This window comes from Carex rostrata, chromosome 32, assembly GCF_964058835.1.
Source record: "Carex rostrata chromosome 32, lpCarRost1.2, whole genome shotgun sequence".
Taxonomy (NCBI): domain Eukaryota; kingdom Viridiplantae; phylum Streptophyta; class Magnoliopsida; order Poales; family Cyperaceae; genus Carex; species Carex rostrata.
The window spans coordinates 942,173-959,284 of NC_135949.1; the positions used below are offsets into that span (position 1 = coordinate 942,173).

At 32.9% G+C, this 17,112-nt stretch overlaps 1 protein-coding gene across 3 annotated transcripts; it reads left to right on the forward strand.

The window, feature by feature from the left end:
• The first annotated feature begins 717 nt into the window (after positions 1 to 717).
• Positions 718 to 13,207, forward strand: LOC144547912 (uncharacterized). 3 transcript variants are annotated; one of them, XM_078296595.1, is made up of 24 exons: positions 718 to 972; positions 2,311 to 2,528; positions 2,995 to 3,100; positions 3,197 to 3,298; positions 3,628 to 3,687; positions 3,776 to 3,854; positions 5,130 to 5,277; positions 5,452 to 5,575; positions 6,194 to 6,374; positions 6,584 to 6,612; positions 7,028 to 7,176; positions 7,633 to 7,735; positions 8,104 to 8,199; positions 8,635 to 8,690; positions 9,081 to 9,213; positions 9,872 to 9,934; positions 10,246 to 10,305; positions 10,549 to 10,710; positions 10,994 to 11,067; positions 11,286 to 11,379; positions 11,587 to 11,723; positions 12,486 to 12,566; positions 12,737 to 12,842; positions 12,951 to 13,207. In XM_078296595.1, the coding sequence occupies exons 1-24, from the start codon at positions 799 to 801 to the stop codon at positions 13,017 to 13,019; spliced, it is 2,604 nt and encodes an 867-aa protein (XP_078152721.1). In that variant the 5' UTR covers positions 718 to 798; the 3' UTR covers positions 13,020 to 13,207. The 3 variants fall into 3 exon arrangements, with proteins under 3 accessions (XP_078152721.1, XP_078152723.1, XP_078152724.1); XM_078296597.1 differs by lacking the exons at positions 718 to 972; positions 2,311 to 2,528; positions 2,995 to 3,100; positions 3,197 to 3,298 and having other exon boundaries at positions 3,628 to 3,695; positions 3,786 to 3,854; XM_078296598.1 differs by lacking the exons at positions 718 to 972; positions 2,311 to 2,528; positions 2,995 to 3,100; ... (2 more) ...; positions 3,776 to 3,854; positions 5,130 to 5,277 and having other exon boundaries at positions 6,181 to 6,374.
• Positions 13,208 to 17,112: the final 3,905 nt, after the last annotated feature.

Below are 17,112 nucleotides of genomic sequence, written 5' to 3' on the forward strand. Positions count from 1 at the left end.
TCTCAATTAGCCAACAATTTCCTAAATTACACCAAATAATCACCAATTTGCAAGGAGGGTGCATATAAGAAATAATCACCAATTATATAAAAAAAGTTCTTTTTATATAATTTTGAAGAGAACAAATACTTTGATTAATCTATTTTTGCTTGTAGTTTAATTTATTTTGGGTGCAAGTAGGGTGCATATAAGAAATTTACAATTATATATCACTTCTCTAAGTAGCAAGCTAATGAATTTAAGCTTTAATTAGATCTGATTTCTGAGATATATTCCCTACCGAAAACAAACAAAGGAAAAAAAGAGAGGAATAAACAGGCCGAGCCAAGATGCTTACAGGTGGAGAAAATTTGTACAACAAGGCATAGTTTTATAATTATTTTTAATATTAAGTATATTTTTATATTCTTATGAGAAAAAACATAAAAATAGAAGTATATTTTGAAGAATTTTTTTTAGGATGAGACGTAAATTTATATTTTTTGTATCTCAAGTATATTTTGTTACAATTTTTCCTAAAAAAATAGACAAGTACACCAATATAGAGTAAATTGTGTTGCATGTCACCAATTAATACTGATTATATTAATTATAGAAGAAACAAAAAAAGGCAGCTTGGGACTTTTGAGGGGTAATTTTTTGGGGGACATGAATCATTACAACCTAACAAGATTTCTGACTTCTTATCTTAACCAACCAAAATGCCTCAGCCTCACTCTTCATATTTCCATCTCTCTTTCCTCATTTTTCATCTTTAATATTTTCTTGAACATCCCCATTTCAAGAAAAGAAGAAGAAATGAAGGTGGCTGTGGTTGGGGCAGGAATAAGCGGCCTAGCTGCGGCGTACGAGTTGGCGAAAGCAGGGGCAAATGTGGTACTTTACGAGAAAGAAGAACACCTCGGTGGCCATGCCAAGACCGTCTCTTTCGACGGTGTCGACCTCGACTTGGGCTTCATGGTCTTCAACCGGGTACATTTTAATAAATGTGTCTCTGTATTGTATATTCTTGAATTTATAGTAAAAGATTTTCAAGAAATTAACCTTTTATGTTATCCTTTTAAATGTATATATTTTTGGTTAATTGATTAACCTTGTAGCTTTTCTATTTAAAGATGCATTTTGTTATATTAAAACAGTCTTGAATGAAATGGACATTTTTCCTTTGTTTAAAAAAAAAAAAAATCCCAGTGCACTTTATTTGCATATGTAGACGTCTAAATATATTTTTTAAGAGGTTTATATTAGATTTTTACGGAGATATGCAAATTTAATTCTTAAAAAAAAATATCTAAAAAATAGATATCAAGACTAAACAAAAGATATCTTATTTAATAATACTTAAAGCATAAATGTATCATATTGACAATGGATTTTTTTTTTTCAAATTTTTTTGACAGTCAAAATATTACATGGAGTGAATTGAAGTATTTAACTTTATTTAAATTAATTTCAGACAAAAAGTAACAATGTTGTGAACCAATCAAAATCCACATATCTTTCATGAATGTTTTTTAGTTGGAAAAAGATACAAAAATGTGGGGATCTATACTTAATTAAAGTAAGACACAGCAAGAAAAAGTCATAATATGTCTCATATCAACTTGAGGCGTATAAAGTAGTACACTACGTGGCGCTATGATGTTCATAAAATAATTTCTTTGGATGGATTACATAGTTTGAATATTCTATATGTTTGACTTTTGAATGTATATGTTTAAATGTTTATAATTGAATGCATAGATATAGTATTGAAATATGTATTTTACAAGTATTTTAAGTATTGAAATAAGTATTTTATAATTAGAAATTTTTGTAGGTATTTTGTATCAAATTTCATATAATATTATGAGTAAAACTAGGATGTTCTTAAGTTCACCAAGACTCTTGATGAACTCAAATCTAAAACCCATCGAATCGGCTTCAAACGACAAATCTGAACCGTTGAAACCCGCCTACCTTATGAGTGATGCGTCTACATGTAAAAAAAATAAAAAAAAATTGCATAGAGTCAAGTGGTCAAAAAAGGTTCAACAAATGAATGCATTAAAATTAATTTATTAACCTTCTAATTTTGACTACTTGACTTTATACTAAATTAATTCGAATATTTAAAATTTTCACACGTAGACACATCACTCGTAAGATAAGCGGGTTTCAACAGTTCAGATTCTTCATTTAAAGACTTGGTGAACTTAAGAAATTGTACTCTAATTTTATTATCCTCTTATATTTGTCAAAGACCATTAAATATGCATCGTCTAGTTGATGAATGATAAACTTAAACTTGTCAATTTAAAAAAAAAACAGGTAACATATCCGAATATGATGGAGTTGTTTGAAGGATTGGATGTGGAAATGGAGATATCTGACATGTCTTTCGCAGTGAGCTTAGAAGGAGGGAAAGGGATGGAATGGGGGAGTCGAAATGGAGTCTCCGGTTTGTTTGCACAGAAGAGCAATGCACTTAATCCCTACTTTTGGCAGATGATCAGACAAATTGTCAAGTTCAAAGAGGATGTGCTCAAGTGAGTTTATATAGCATATATAACTTTGGGCCTAGTTGGGCCTATTTGGGCCGATTTATATTGTTTTCGTTTTTTGCTCGCGCGCTGTCTCCTCTTTCGTTCTTTATCCCTTTGGTTTTGTTTTCTTTAATTTTTTTTTTTTTTTTTTTAAATTATCGACCGCATTCGCATTGTCTCTTTCGATTACACGATCAAGCAATCCATACGGAGAAGAGAACTCGATCGAAGCGGGGAGAACATGGAGGGGGATTTACATATAAAGGGTTGCTATTTTGAAGTCGTTTGAGTGTATCTTTTAAGGGTTTATGTTGTGTTATTGTTATTATCAGTAACAATTTTACTTTGCTACAGTTTGGATTATTGCTGCTTTTAAATGTCGCTTAATTTCTCTTTTTTCTGATGAATTGCTTGGTGCATTTGCGATCATGTCCTTAATTTTTCTTATAATTATTTTTGACACTATAAGGTACCTTGAAGAACATGAAACCAACCCTGACATGGATCAAAATGAGACACTTGAGCAGTTTATCAAGTCTCATGGCTACTCCGAATTATTTCAGAAGGCGTATATTGTGAGTTCTATCTTTCATTTGATGAGAAAATTCCCTCTGCTCTGTTAATTTTGTTTGTTGTATGATGATCAACTTTGTAATTTTACATGAAAATAGGTGCCGATATGCGCATCGATATGGTCGTGCCCTTCTGAAGGAGTGATGAAATTTTCGGCCTTTTCTGTGCTCTCTTTCTGCCGGAACCACCACCTACTTCAGGTAAACCTCTCGCTCATTACTTGTCAGTTTATATAAATTTACTATTTTGTTATTTACCTCTATAGTTTAATACAATCTTTTTCTGCACTTATTTTCTCAAATTGAGATATAATTGGAAAATTTAAATTACTGTTACTAAGATTGTTGCTGAGTTGATGTGAATAGTTCAGCTTTTGGTGAAAGTTAAGCGTGCAATTAGTTTCAAAATTCTGGCTCTTTGTGGCTTGCAAAGTGCAAACAGCCTATAGGAGCATAGTATTTGGTGTAATTTACGAAAAAAAAAAATATATATTCTGTTAGCATATCTAATTTATGCTCTTTTGTTGCAGCTATTTGGTCGGCCACAGTGGCTCACTGTAAAAAACCGTTCACATTGCTATGTCAACAAGGTACTAAAGTTATTGAAGTTAAAAAGACAGGCAGGTGACTATAAAACATTTCTTTGTGTGTGCATCAATTTAATGAGTTGTGTTTCAGGTAAGAGAAGAGCTTGAGAACATGTCCTGTCAGATAAAAACAAGCTGTGCAGCCACATCTATATCAAGCATTGATGGTGGTATGTTAATATTTCTGCCAATATATCTACCTTTCTTCTCTTTAGTCTTTTCTATCAAGCATTTATATATACAAGCAATATTTGGTAGTTGAGAAAAACCAGCCATTATGAATGGGCAAGTAATATTCCAACATTATTATCATCTCTCAAATCTCATGTTTTTCTTTTTGTTACAAAAATTGTCATTTCAACTTCCCATTAAGTGGCCTAGGTGGGCTAGTTTAGACCTGGAACTGATTTTTCTTTTTGTTAAATTCAATGATCTGGAACCTGACCTGAAGCAAAATTCACTCAAAATATCAAACAGGGACCTGAACTGATCCGAATTCAACTTAACCTGAGCCCTAAGTTCAACCCACCGAACATGACACCTGAACCAACCCAATTTTTTTTTATGACCTAGTTTTACCTAAACAAATTACTCAACTAGTAATCTGAAATTAATTTTGTCAGGGTGACAACTGTAAAAGACCCCGGTCTCTAACCTGACTGACACGAAACCTGAACCTGCCTAACCCAAACTTGAGATGACCTAGACCTGAATGAATTAAGGGCTGAAACAATCCAAATCTGAATTAGCGGAGACCTGAATGAGCTGAAACAATCCATTCTGAACGACCCGTGACACAATCTAAAACGACTAAATCTAAGCCTGACCCGACATGTTGAACTGCAATTTTTTGTTTCTTACACATCCAGCCAGCTAATTCATGTTGAGAATGCTTTGCAATTATCCAAAGAGTGAGGCTACAGTACTATGCATAGCTCGGATTGGTCCGTACTATGGATCAATATATTGATTTTTCAAAGTCCAAATAGTCGATCTGAATCGTTCAACATGATTTCCATATGAAAATGTACTTGCAAACTAAATTTAATTTTTAACATTTTTCTAGATAGGTAGAAAATCACTACTTTTGAATGGTCTACAATCTTTAGATCAAGTGATTTTTTACCTATCTAAAAAAATGTAAAAAAATTCTAAAAAATGTAAAATTTGATCTACAAGCACATGTTGAATGGTTTAGATCGATTGTTTGAACTTTAAAAATAAAAATGGAGATATTGATCCATAGTACTAACCGATATGCGCTATGCATAGTATTGTAGCCTCACTCTTATCACAATTCATGGGTGTTTTTCTGTAAGTAAGGATAATTAAGGTGGTGTTTCTTTTTTGTTTCTGAAGTGGGGTTGGAATATGGGATAGGATGTTTTCTGCAATACTCTGTGGTGATCTAATTTCTCCTTTTCCTGTACTGGTTGTGTTTTCAGGATGTCGTGTGACAGCAATAGATGGTACAGACGAGATCTATGATGGGTGTGTAATTGCTGCACATGCGCCAGATGCTTTAAATATGTTAGGAACTGAAGCCACATATGAGGAGTCCAGAATTCTAGGTGCTTTTCAGTACGTTTACAGGTAACCTTAAAATAATGTAAACTGAAATCATGATGATAAAGCTTAAAATAATGTGTCATATATGACCTGGGTGTTTTCTGATTTATATTGACCTGCCATCAGGTCTAAGGGGGTTAGCTCAATATGTTTTCTTTTGAGAAATATTAAAAGTGGGTAAATATTCTTTACTGGCAGTGATATATATCTCCACCGAGATATAAACTTCATGCCGAGGAATCAATCAGCATGGGGTGCTTGGAATTTTCTAGGGACCACAGACAGCGGCGCAGTTGTCACCTATTGGCTAAATGTTCTTCAGGTTGGTGCTCTTTTCTTTTAGTACCTTTACCTGATTATATTTGACAATAATTAGAAGTAACACCTAACATTTCTTGCATGGAACTAATACCCAAGTTTTCTGGGTTATGCGGAACTGATATCTTTCTACTGAAGCCTAGGCTAGGTCAACTGAAAATGACCAAGCAGCCCTAGATTTTGCATGTTTTATCTCACCATATTGCATTGCAGTTAGGTCATGGGAACTCAGAAATTGACATTGAGAATTCTTGTGCATGATTCTATTTCAACTTCTGCTTACACAAATTTAGCCTCATTACACTTGGGGCAAGTTGCGATACTGTGGATTATACCTTTTTCTTCAACCTGATGTGATAGATCAGTATTACTTGCATAGTTGCTACCTGGATTGCAAATATTATAATTTCGAAATGAAGGGTGTTTTGGCAAATGTGGAACAAAACATTTGCAGAACCTCTCTTCTTTTGTGTACCAGCATTGCTGCATAACACCAAAGAGCATACTTGAAAAATTGATTATTGCCATTGTATGTTGTTCTTTCCCTAGTACCTACATTTAGATCATTTATATTTAATTTGTTTATTTACTTATTAATTTTCATTGAAGCATGCATCTGCAGAATTTAGGCTCAACTGGTGCCCCATATCTGGTTACACTAAATCCTTCCTCTGTACCCAAACAAACATTGCTTAAGTGGCGCACGAGCCACCCTTTCCCAACTGTCGCTGCCTCCAAGGCCTCTCTCGAGCTTGATAAAGTGCAGGGCAAAAGAGGAATTTGGTTTTGTGGGGCCTACCAAGGTACGTATATATATTTTGTTTCCAATTCAAGTGTTCTCTAGGATATCTAAAATCAAATTTGAAATTAGATGTTTTGAAGGAGGTAAAAATGGTTGTGAGAAACAATCCAAATACAAGGCGAACAACTCTAATTGATCTATGTATTTGCAACAATGGAATTTTCTTCAATTAAATTGTGGAACACCTAATTTTTTGTTTAAAAATTTCAGGATATGGCTTCCATGAGGATGGTCTCAAGGTAATTATTTTGTTTCTAAATTAAAGTAAATTACTGCAATCTATAGACATAATGGTGCATTCCTTTCTCTTTCTTCTTCTTGTCTAATACCACCTTTTAACTTCCCTTACTACCGATTTAGATTATCACTAGGATATTTTATATTTCTTCGTATTAATAGAAAATATCTTTGTTCTTTTGCAAACTACCGACGTAATGTTTCCATTATATCAGTTAATGTTGGAAACTAGATTGAGCAACATGATTGATCAAAGGTTCTATAACCTATATAAGATCTCATTAAACTGTCATGTAAATATTTTCTCTGATGAGTGTTCTGGTCCTTCAAATTATTTCTTTTATTTTTTGCTAGAACCCAAAGGCTTAAAGACTTAATCGATTTCCCCTTACTTGTGTTGTGTAACTACTAATACAGGCTGGGAAAGCTGCTGCAAGTGGCTTTCTGGGACAGAGGTTGTCTCTATTGGAAAATCCTAAACACATGGTACTATCTCCCATGGAAACCGGTGCACGTCTCCTAGTTACCAGATTTCTTGAGCAGTATGTCTCAGTTGGTAATTTAATGTAAGTCAAATGCTATCTCTTATAAGAAATTATGACCTGAACCAGACCCATTCTGACGATTTGTTCTAAACTGGTCCTTGTGGTCAACTTAGGTGGTGCGTAGTACTTAGCAGTGTATTTGCATACATATTTGGATGTGTTTGAAAAAAAAATTAGCAATATCGAGAGATTGAGCCCTTTCATTTTAACAAAATTTATATTAGTGTACTATATCAAAGTGGGATATGGTCTGTTCCCAGTTGACTAGTCAGCCAAGGGCAAAATTTAACCCTAATTTGATGCGATTCAGACTTCAGATTGCACAAATTCACAATAGCAGCCAGAATGAAAAGATGCTGTCTTTGTGTGTGCTGTCAACCAAATTTGTTTAAGGGAGAATGTTTCATGGATAATACAAAAGCTGGATTTTGTAATGGCATAATAATTATAATAAAATAATACTAATTTACCCTGTAGTTTGCATGAAGATGGAGGCACGATGTTTACCTTTGGTAAGCCCAGCAAGAAATGCACTGTAAAATCTGTTCTAAGAGTGCACAGCCCCTTATTCTACTGGAAGGTTCGTAACTTTGTACCTTTATCCATTTGGTTTTGAAACTATGAAAAATAAAAATAAAAAGGAAAGTATGGTCTTTCAGTTGTGGTTTTTCTTCAGAAATGCCCAAATTACTCCTTAATATCTATATCCTCATTTTTCAAATAAGTGTCAGAGAAATAAGTTATTGCTTGGATATCTCTGAGGTTATTAAGATAGCTCATATTCTTTGTACAACAACAAAATGGTTAACCATACAGTTATGGATTGCTAGGTTATATACAGTTATATAGTTATGCAGGGCAAACTAATGAAACACTCTCCTTATTTGTATAATTTAATTTCACAGATGATTTTAATCTTTACTTTTGTTTTGGTTTTTAATTTTATAGGTTGCAGCAGAAGCAGATCTAGGCCTTGCAGATGCATATATAAATGGATATTTCTCATTTGTTGATCAAGAGAATGGTCTTCTTGATTTTTTCTTGGTAAAGGAAACCTACAAGCTTGTTTATTAAGCCTTAGAATATTATGCCTGCATTTGCAAAATGAGAAATGTTCATTATAGTTCATGACAACTTTCTGATATACCCTGACAAGATATGAAAATATCAGTACCCTGACAAACAGTGAATGAAACTGCTACTTTGAGCTTGGTTGGATACAAAAGGGTATCACCACTTCATTGTTTTTGTAAAAAAAAAAATTCTTGCATGATCTTTAAGGCTTCATAGGACTACAAAAAGTACTATTATCCCCAAAGTATATGATCTATTTGAAGGATAGCGATAAATGTCAAGGATACTTATCATAATTTACAGCAGTATCAAGAGGTCCAAATTCATGACTTTTCTAATACTTTGACTACATGTGAAAAGTGTTGTACCTTTGTAAAAGCTTTTGTTAACATGCAAATACTGCAGATTCTTATTGCTAATAGGGATCTGAAGAATGCTTCTAGTGGCAATACCAATAAAAGGTTTCTTCTCTTCTTACTTTTTCAACTTGTTAGAAAGTGCAAACACATCACTGTTTAGCAATATTAATTTTCATGTTGTTTGGACTTACATGTTTCTTTTCATTTCTTACAAAATGTTCTTTTTTGAAATTGCATTTCTGGAGATAACTTCCCTTTAATAATTTATATGAGAAACAGTTAGCAAGTATTTTGATTGAGACTTGTATTTCAGCAATTTAGTAATGTTGTTTTAGACAGCAGGTTGTTTGTGTTTAAATAGGCATAAATTTGTAGTTTCAATTGAATTGTGACTGTTCTTTTGCCAACATCTTTGTGTTTTATAATTTGTGCTTTCTCCAAGTATTTCTAATGTTGCAAAATGGACTCTTTCTTTAAAAAAAAAAATAACAGCTGGTTTAGGGGATGGTGGACCCCTATGTTATTGACGGCTGGTGTGGCATCTGCGAAGTACTTTTTTCGGCATATGTTGCGGCAAAATTCAGTGACACAAGCTCGAAGAAATATATCTCAACACTATGATCTGGTATGGTTAGAAACATATTTTAATTATGTAATTGAGCCCAATTTTATTTTATCTCACAATTGAATTTTCAGAATTTAGTTCAATTGAAACCACTGTTGCATCAGTTAATCATAATTAGTGCAATTAAACCAAATTAAACCATATTTTGAATCAGCATCTCTGCATTGCAAAGTGCAAACCCTTGATTAAACCCAACTTTCTGCCTGTACATCCTCACTGGTGCTATGTTCCTTAAAATAAAAATTTTAATTTAGCATTAAATAATCCTGAGCTACGTAATTGTTTATTTGTTTAATAATCTGATTTAATAATCAATACTAAGTTGTGCACTTAGCCGTTATGCCCAATTTGGCATGAATTAATAATGGGTTGCTTAATGATGTTTCGATTAAACCCAATAATGCATCAATTAACACTTAATTGAGCAATAAACCTCATTGAAACCAAATTTTGCCTCACTTGACCTTTGCAATGCAACTAAAGTCCTCATATCCTGGATTCTACACAGAGAAAAAGCTAGAAAGGAAATAAATGTAAAGGATAGAGAAGGTATTTATCTTCAAAAAAAATGCCAAGAGAATAGCTAGAAAGAATAGGTGAATGTATAAATAAGGGCTTCAAATAATCTGAATGCATATTTTCCTGTGTGTTTTTGTAGAGCAATGATTTCTTCTCCTTGTTCTTGGATGAGACAATGACCTACTCCTGTGCAATCTTCGAGGTTTGTTCTTCAACCTTCTATCCTAGTGTTTAGCTGAACTAGAAAGAAATTAAGCAATGGAAAAGAAAAATAACTTATTTTCTTCCTGATAATTTTGTGGGGTTGGGTGAGTTCAGTTTCGATCTCAGTTCTATTGGATTAGGGACAGTTGAATTACTGTTGCTTATATTTTGATCGGACCTGATTCTGGCTTATATGGTTTACTGATTCAATTGAGGCTCTAATCACATTAAGATTCGTACTCTGGGTTGGGTTATGACCTGAAACCTGCAGCATCACACCGAGTATAACCACAATGTTCATTTTGACAGACAGAGGATGAGGATTTAAAAACTGCCCAGCTTCGCAAAATTTCTCTTCTAATAGATAAGGTATTAAGTTATACTTCCAATTTGTATTTGTTACTTTTTGGTACTCTTGCTAACTTCTTAGAGAGAAGTTCCCTAATTTTCTCATTTTCCTTTCCTTTGTTACCAGTGCTGAATAGTGAATTGAAAAGAGAACAAATGAAAATGCTTCTTTCACTCTCTATTTTTTTTTTTTTTTTGGCAAATAAAAGCTTGTGAATTTCACTTTCTTATGCATTTTTTTTTCATTTTTTTTAATTGTATAAGGCTAGAGTAGGTAGCAAGCACGAAGTACTTGAGATAGGTTGTGGCTGGGGAAGCCTTGCAATTGAAGTTGTGAGGCGTACAGGTTGCAAATATACCGGTATCACCTTGTCAGAGGAGCAACTCAAGTATGCCACACAAAAAGTCAAAGAGGCTGGATTAGAGGTTATTCCTTTATAACTTAATTTTTCTAAAATGTTAATTGATTGCATGCAGCAACTTCCCATCCCATCAGTTCTAATCACATACACATTGAACCTATCGACAGCTACAATTGTGTAAGCATTATAAAAAAATGTTAATTTCCTGTGGGGTCACTAAATGCTCATATCCATTAGATCATATTGCTTATATATGTTGGATTACATTTAGTCGCATCCAATTTGTAATTTTATGTAATTAGTTCCATAACTATTGTTTGTATTAATCTGCTTTACAATGTTTCCAGGATAACATAAAATTCCTGCTCTGTGATTATCGACAGCTGTCACACTCTAAGAAGTATGACAGGATCATCTCTTGGTACGTAGGCTGTACCTCTCTGTTTCTTCTTAAACCAAAAAGAACGATGTGAAGAGTTAAATTAACAAGAATTTGTGAGAAGCCCTTCCTACTAATTTTAAAAGCTAATTCCGACTAGTGAGTAGGGAGGTGCTTTCACGCAATTCCTTCTTTCAATAAGTGTCTTCCGTCGATTCTCTATCAAATTTTTGTCAGTGAGATAGTAGTTGATTTTGTAGTGAGATGATTGAAGGAGTAGGGCACGAATACATGGGAGAGTTCTTCAGCTGTTGCGAATCTCTTTTGGCAGAAGATGGCGTTTTTGTACTTCAGGTAATTCTCTTTTAGCCTCTTTTGTGATTTGTAGGATACGCATTTATTCCCATAAATGAAGTCCCTTCTGGTACTAATGGTCATTTCTAATACCCGCATTGGTGCCAGTATTTTTTATGAACTCGCTGATCACCTCAACTAGTCACCTTGAAAGAGTAAAAGTTTAACAGTTTTTTTTTTTTTTCTTTTCTTTTCTTTTGAGTGCAGTTTATATCCATTCCAGATGAGAGGTATGATGAGTATAGGTTAAGCTCGGACTTCATAAAGGAATACATTTTCCCTGGAGGTTGCCTCCCTTCTTTAAGTAGGATTACCTCTGCCATGTCCACTTCCTCTAGATTATGGTAAATGACCCCACCACACACACACACACACTCTATATGCTGTTTCAAAAGCCCTACCATTTTTTTGTGCCATTATTTTTATTTCCTTTTGAAGCATGAAAAGAAATACCAGGAACGTTTTTGGTTTGCAAGGGATATTTCATGGATATTGAAATTAATAAGAAAATACAGTTTAGTGCAATGGATGAATAATGAATTTTGTGCAAATTTTTTTCCTTCTGTTTTGATATTTTAATATTTTATTTCAATTGGTGATCTTAGTCTAGTGAGAAAAATTTGGAACCTGTGACGGGGTAATCTTTACAGGAAGGTTAATTAAATTAGTCCTATATAGACTACTTTAACTGTTGCATTCTCTTGAAAATTTTGCCATGTCATAGTTTGAAAATAACAAACAAACTTTTCTCAATGAAAGGTATACTCTGCATTCATTAGCAGAATCATAAAACTGTTTATCTATATCATTTAATCCTTTAAAGAACCCGTCTGTGTAGTTTCTGCACAACCTGTCCCAAGCCAGGATAAAGGAGGAGGGTCGCGATAGGCGTGGCGAGCCAACGATAGACCAGTGGTCGAAAAACAGTCATTCTCTCATGAGATGAAACCCATAAATACCTTGATTTTATGATTGTGATTGAGTTTCATTTCTAGCCAGCCCCAACTTGTTTGGGACTAAAGGCTTGGTTGTTGTTGTTGTATTTAATCCTTTAAAGCGATAGTTCATTTTCTTGTATCATGTCTAACTTTTCTTCTTAATTGCAGTGTGGAGCACTTAGAAAACATTGGAATTCATTACTTCCAAACTTTAATATATTGGAGGAGAAATTTTGCCGCAAAGAAAGAGTAAGATAGTTTACCTTTTTTACAGAAAGAAAAATATTTTCTCATGTGTTTTATTTTACTGTAAAATTTTAGGATAAATTTCCTATTCTATCTCTCCCTCCCTCCCTCTCAATGTTGTGTTCTTGTTTCTGGAATGAAAATTTTTACAAGTTTGAATTATATCATTTCAGAGAAATTCTTGCATTGGGATTCGACGAAAAGTTCTTCCGCACGTGGGAGTATTATTTCCTATATTGTGCTGCTGGCTTCAAGTCATGCACCCTTGGTGATTATCAGGTAAAACTAAATCCTGTGTTACTGATTGAAATGATGTATTTAAGTTAAAACTAACAGCACTACAAATGATGTGTTTAAGTTAAAACTCTATGAAATGTTGGTGTGCAGATGGTGTTTTCTCGACCAGGTAATACAAGGAGTTTCGGTGACCCCTATGGCAAATCTCTCTCAACCTGAAGCAGATTCTTTTTCTTAGTCGATTGATTTATAATTTTATATTCTTAGACGCAGTAAATAAATTTCTTGCTTGGTTGTTTTAGTGTTTGGTAACAATTTATAATGATTTTGGTCAGAAAGAATAAGAAAAAAAGGCGTTATTAACACCGAGAAAATCACTTTGTATATGGAAGCTTAATTCGTTTGTACGATTTTGCTCTTCTACATTGATTATTTAAAAACCAAATTAATTTCTTTCTCTTTACTATAATACACGTCCAAAAAACAGGGGATTCAATGCAAATTTAACACATCCTAAGGAATCTAAATTACACGGTTCGTCCAACTGTATAACATGTTACACACATTCATTGTACAATTTCAAATTTGTCAGAATTTTATACTTTATAAGATCAAATTGTACGGATTTTACGTTTAATAAATGCCAATTTTATATAGTACTAAAATTTTTGAATTTGTACGCAATTAATATTTATGAGCATTTTACGAGAGGAAATTGAGTGCTGTAGTTGATGGATAAATCTGAAATACAAACACACCCAACGATTACTACAACACCGCGGTATAAAAATAGATCACAAACAGTTTATTCTAGGAAGCGTCTAATTGTCCACAACCTTTTGTCCACCATTTATCCACAGCTTTGACTTGCGCGAATACTGTAAAATTACTTCTACATGCTGTATAATTATACAATATATCACATAAAATATATTAGTTAATCACAAAACATCTAGTAACTATTTGAAGTGGTCTCATGATAGTTAGAAAAAGATTGCAACTTGCACAACATGACAAAATAAATGTACTTTCAAACTGTACTTTCGGAAATTACAGTTATAGGAAGTTATTGGCAGTTAGAGTTAGTTATTAGCGGTTATTGGCAGTTAGAGTTAATTATTAGCGTCCGCACTGGGTTGAATCTTGTATACTGTAAAATTAAATCTTGTATACTGTAAAATTGAATCTTGTATACTGTAAAATTGAATCTTGTATACCGTAAAATTTTCAATTGAATCTTGTATACTGTAAAATTGAATCTTCTACACAGTAAAATTTAAAATTGAATCTTGTATACTGTAAAATTGAATCAGCAGAACTGTAAAATTGATCTTGTATACAGTAGAATTTTCAATTGAATCTTGTATACATTAGAATTTTCAATTGAATCTTGTATACTGTAAAAATTAAAACTTGTATACAGTAGAATTTTCAATTGAATCTTGCATACTGTAAAATATATACTGTAAAATTGAATCTTGTATACTGTAAAATTTTCAAATAATACTATAAATTTTCAATTGAATCTTGTATACTGTAAAATTTTCACATAATACTGTAAATTTCCAATTGAATCTTGTATACTGTAAAAATTCTAAAACTAAATCATAAAATAATACCATCTATACTGTAAGATAAAATGTAACAAATGCTACATTTCAGTTTAAACTACAACCTACAAAGAATCATGTATACTGTAAAATTGCAAAATATAAACCATAAAATAATACCATCTATACTCTAAAATTGCTAAATCTATACATACATCCATCATCACAGAAAAAATCTGTTCACCACAAAACAACATATGTTCACCACAAACAACATTTGTTTAATACAAGATAAAAATATTCACCGCAACATTCAAAATACCATAATAGCAACAAAAAAACTATGGACAAATAACTTTTACATTAAAAACCGACTGAGTCTATGGTACTATGCATATTACGATTTGTTACCGTGCTACGGCTCTATATTCGAGTTTTCAAATCCTAACGGTCGATCCGAACCGTTCATCTTGTTCTCCATATTAATATGTGTTTGGAGACCAAATTTTACATTTTTTGAAATTTGTTTACTATTTTTTTAGATTTATTGAAAACCACTGTTTTTGGATGGTCCAGAATTTTCAGATCAAGTGATTTTCTAAATATCTAAAAAATAGTAAAAAAATTTCAAAAAATGTAAAATTTGGTCTTCAAACACATATTAATATGGAGAACAAGATGAACGGTTCGGATCGACCGTTAGGATTTGAAAACTCGAATATAGAGCCGTAGCACGGTAACAACCCGTGATATGCATAGTACCATAGACTCACTCTTAAAAACCTTTTGTGTTCATTGTTCGGATGAGTAAGAAGCCTCTCTATCATCTCTTTCCTCTAGATTTTCACAAGATGAATACTGTAAAATTAGAAGATGAATACTGTAAAATTAACAAATCAATACTCCATATCGCTTTTCTATCATCTCTTTCCTCCAGATTTCCACAAGATGAATACTGTAAAATTAACTGGGCAATACTATAAAATTAACAGATCAATACTCCATATCGCCTCTCTATCATCTATTTTTACAAGATGAATACTGTAAAATTAACGGGGCAATACAGTAAAATTAACAGATCAATACTTCATATCGCCTCTCTATCATCTTTTTCCTCCAGATTTCATTTGAAATGCTAGATCTGCTACTGCATACAACGAAAACAACAAATTCAACAGAAATAACTTACTAGATTTGAATTTTGCCGTGCTCTTCAACAAAAACTTCTATTCGATCGCGCTCCACGATTGAAGGTTCCATTGCGATCATGTATAAAACAATAATTAAACTTCTATTCGATCGCGCTCCACGATCGAGTCAGTAATCTCAATTAAAATCGACATTGCAAATGAAAAATGAATCAGAAAAGGTAAATACAAAAAAATAACAATTATGATTTCGTTGCAAGAAAATAATAACCAATTCGATAAATAGCAAGAAAATAAATGGAACTTTTTTAGACAAATTCTTCAACAAAATTCCAAAGAGGAGGTGTTTAAATAGCAAGACGTGGATCTGTTGAATCGTGGAGCAAAAGAGAGATCTATTGAATCAGAGAAGATTATTGATATGTTGAATCGCGCTCCACGATCGGAAGAAAATAAATAGAAAGAGAGAAAGAGAGATCAGAACTTTTTGAGGGATCGGGTGTTTAAATAGCAAGACGAGGTGGGGATCGACAGTTAGAACGGGAGTTGGATAAGGTTGTGGACAGATGGTGGACAAAACCCAGTGGACAGAAACCTTTTTTCTTTATTCTATAGAGAAATGTTCTTTGTCCACTGACGTTTGTTCAGAAATTGTCCACCACCTTATCCACTCTAACTGATTTTAACGACTCTACTTTCCTTTTATAAATCAGATCTCTCTCTCAATCCTCCGCCTCTCTATTTTTTTCCTTTCTTTCGCTACTCTAGGCTGCTTCGCTCCTTTCTTACCTAAAGACGGAATTGTTGTTATTGCTTCAAATCAAGTAATTGCGTATATCACTTCAGGCATACAAGAGTAAGTCAGGGCTTTAGTACTACACTAGTAATTGCGTCTTTCGTTTTCTCTCTCTCTCTTTTAAAAATCCTGGCGAGTCTCTCTCTCTCTCTCTCTCTTCTCTTCTGCTCCGACAGCGATGGTAGCGACGGTCGCAACGGCAGCGACGGCAGCAATTGAAAATCTGCAGTATTATTTGAAAATTTTACAGTATACAAGATTCAATTGAAAATTTTACTGTATACAAAACTGAATTTTGCAGTATACAACATTCAATTCTAATTTTTGTTGTGTACAAAATTCAATTTTATAGTATACAAGATTCAATTGAAAACTTTACTTTATACAAGAATCAATTTTATAGTATACAAGATTCAATTTTACAGTATACAAGATTCAATTTTAAATTTTACTGTATACAAGATTCATTTTTACAGTATGCAAGATTCAGTTTTACAGTATACAAGATTCAATTCTAAATTTTACTGTATACAATATTCAATTTTACAGTATACAATATTCAATTCTAAATTTTACTGTATACAAGATTCAATTTTACAGTATAGAAAATTCAACCAAGTGGGGAATTTAATAACTAACTCTAACTGCCAATAACCGCTAATAACCGTTAATAACTAACTCTAACTGGCAATAACTTCCTGTAACTGCAATTTTCGAAAGTACAGTTTGAAAGTATATTTTTTTTGTCATGTTGTGCAAGTTGTAATGTTTTTCTAACTATAATGAGACTACTTCAAATAGTTGTTATATGTTTTGTG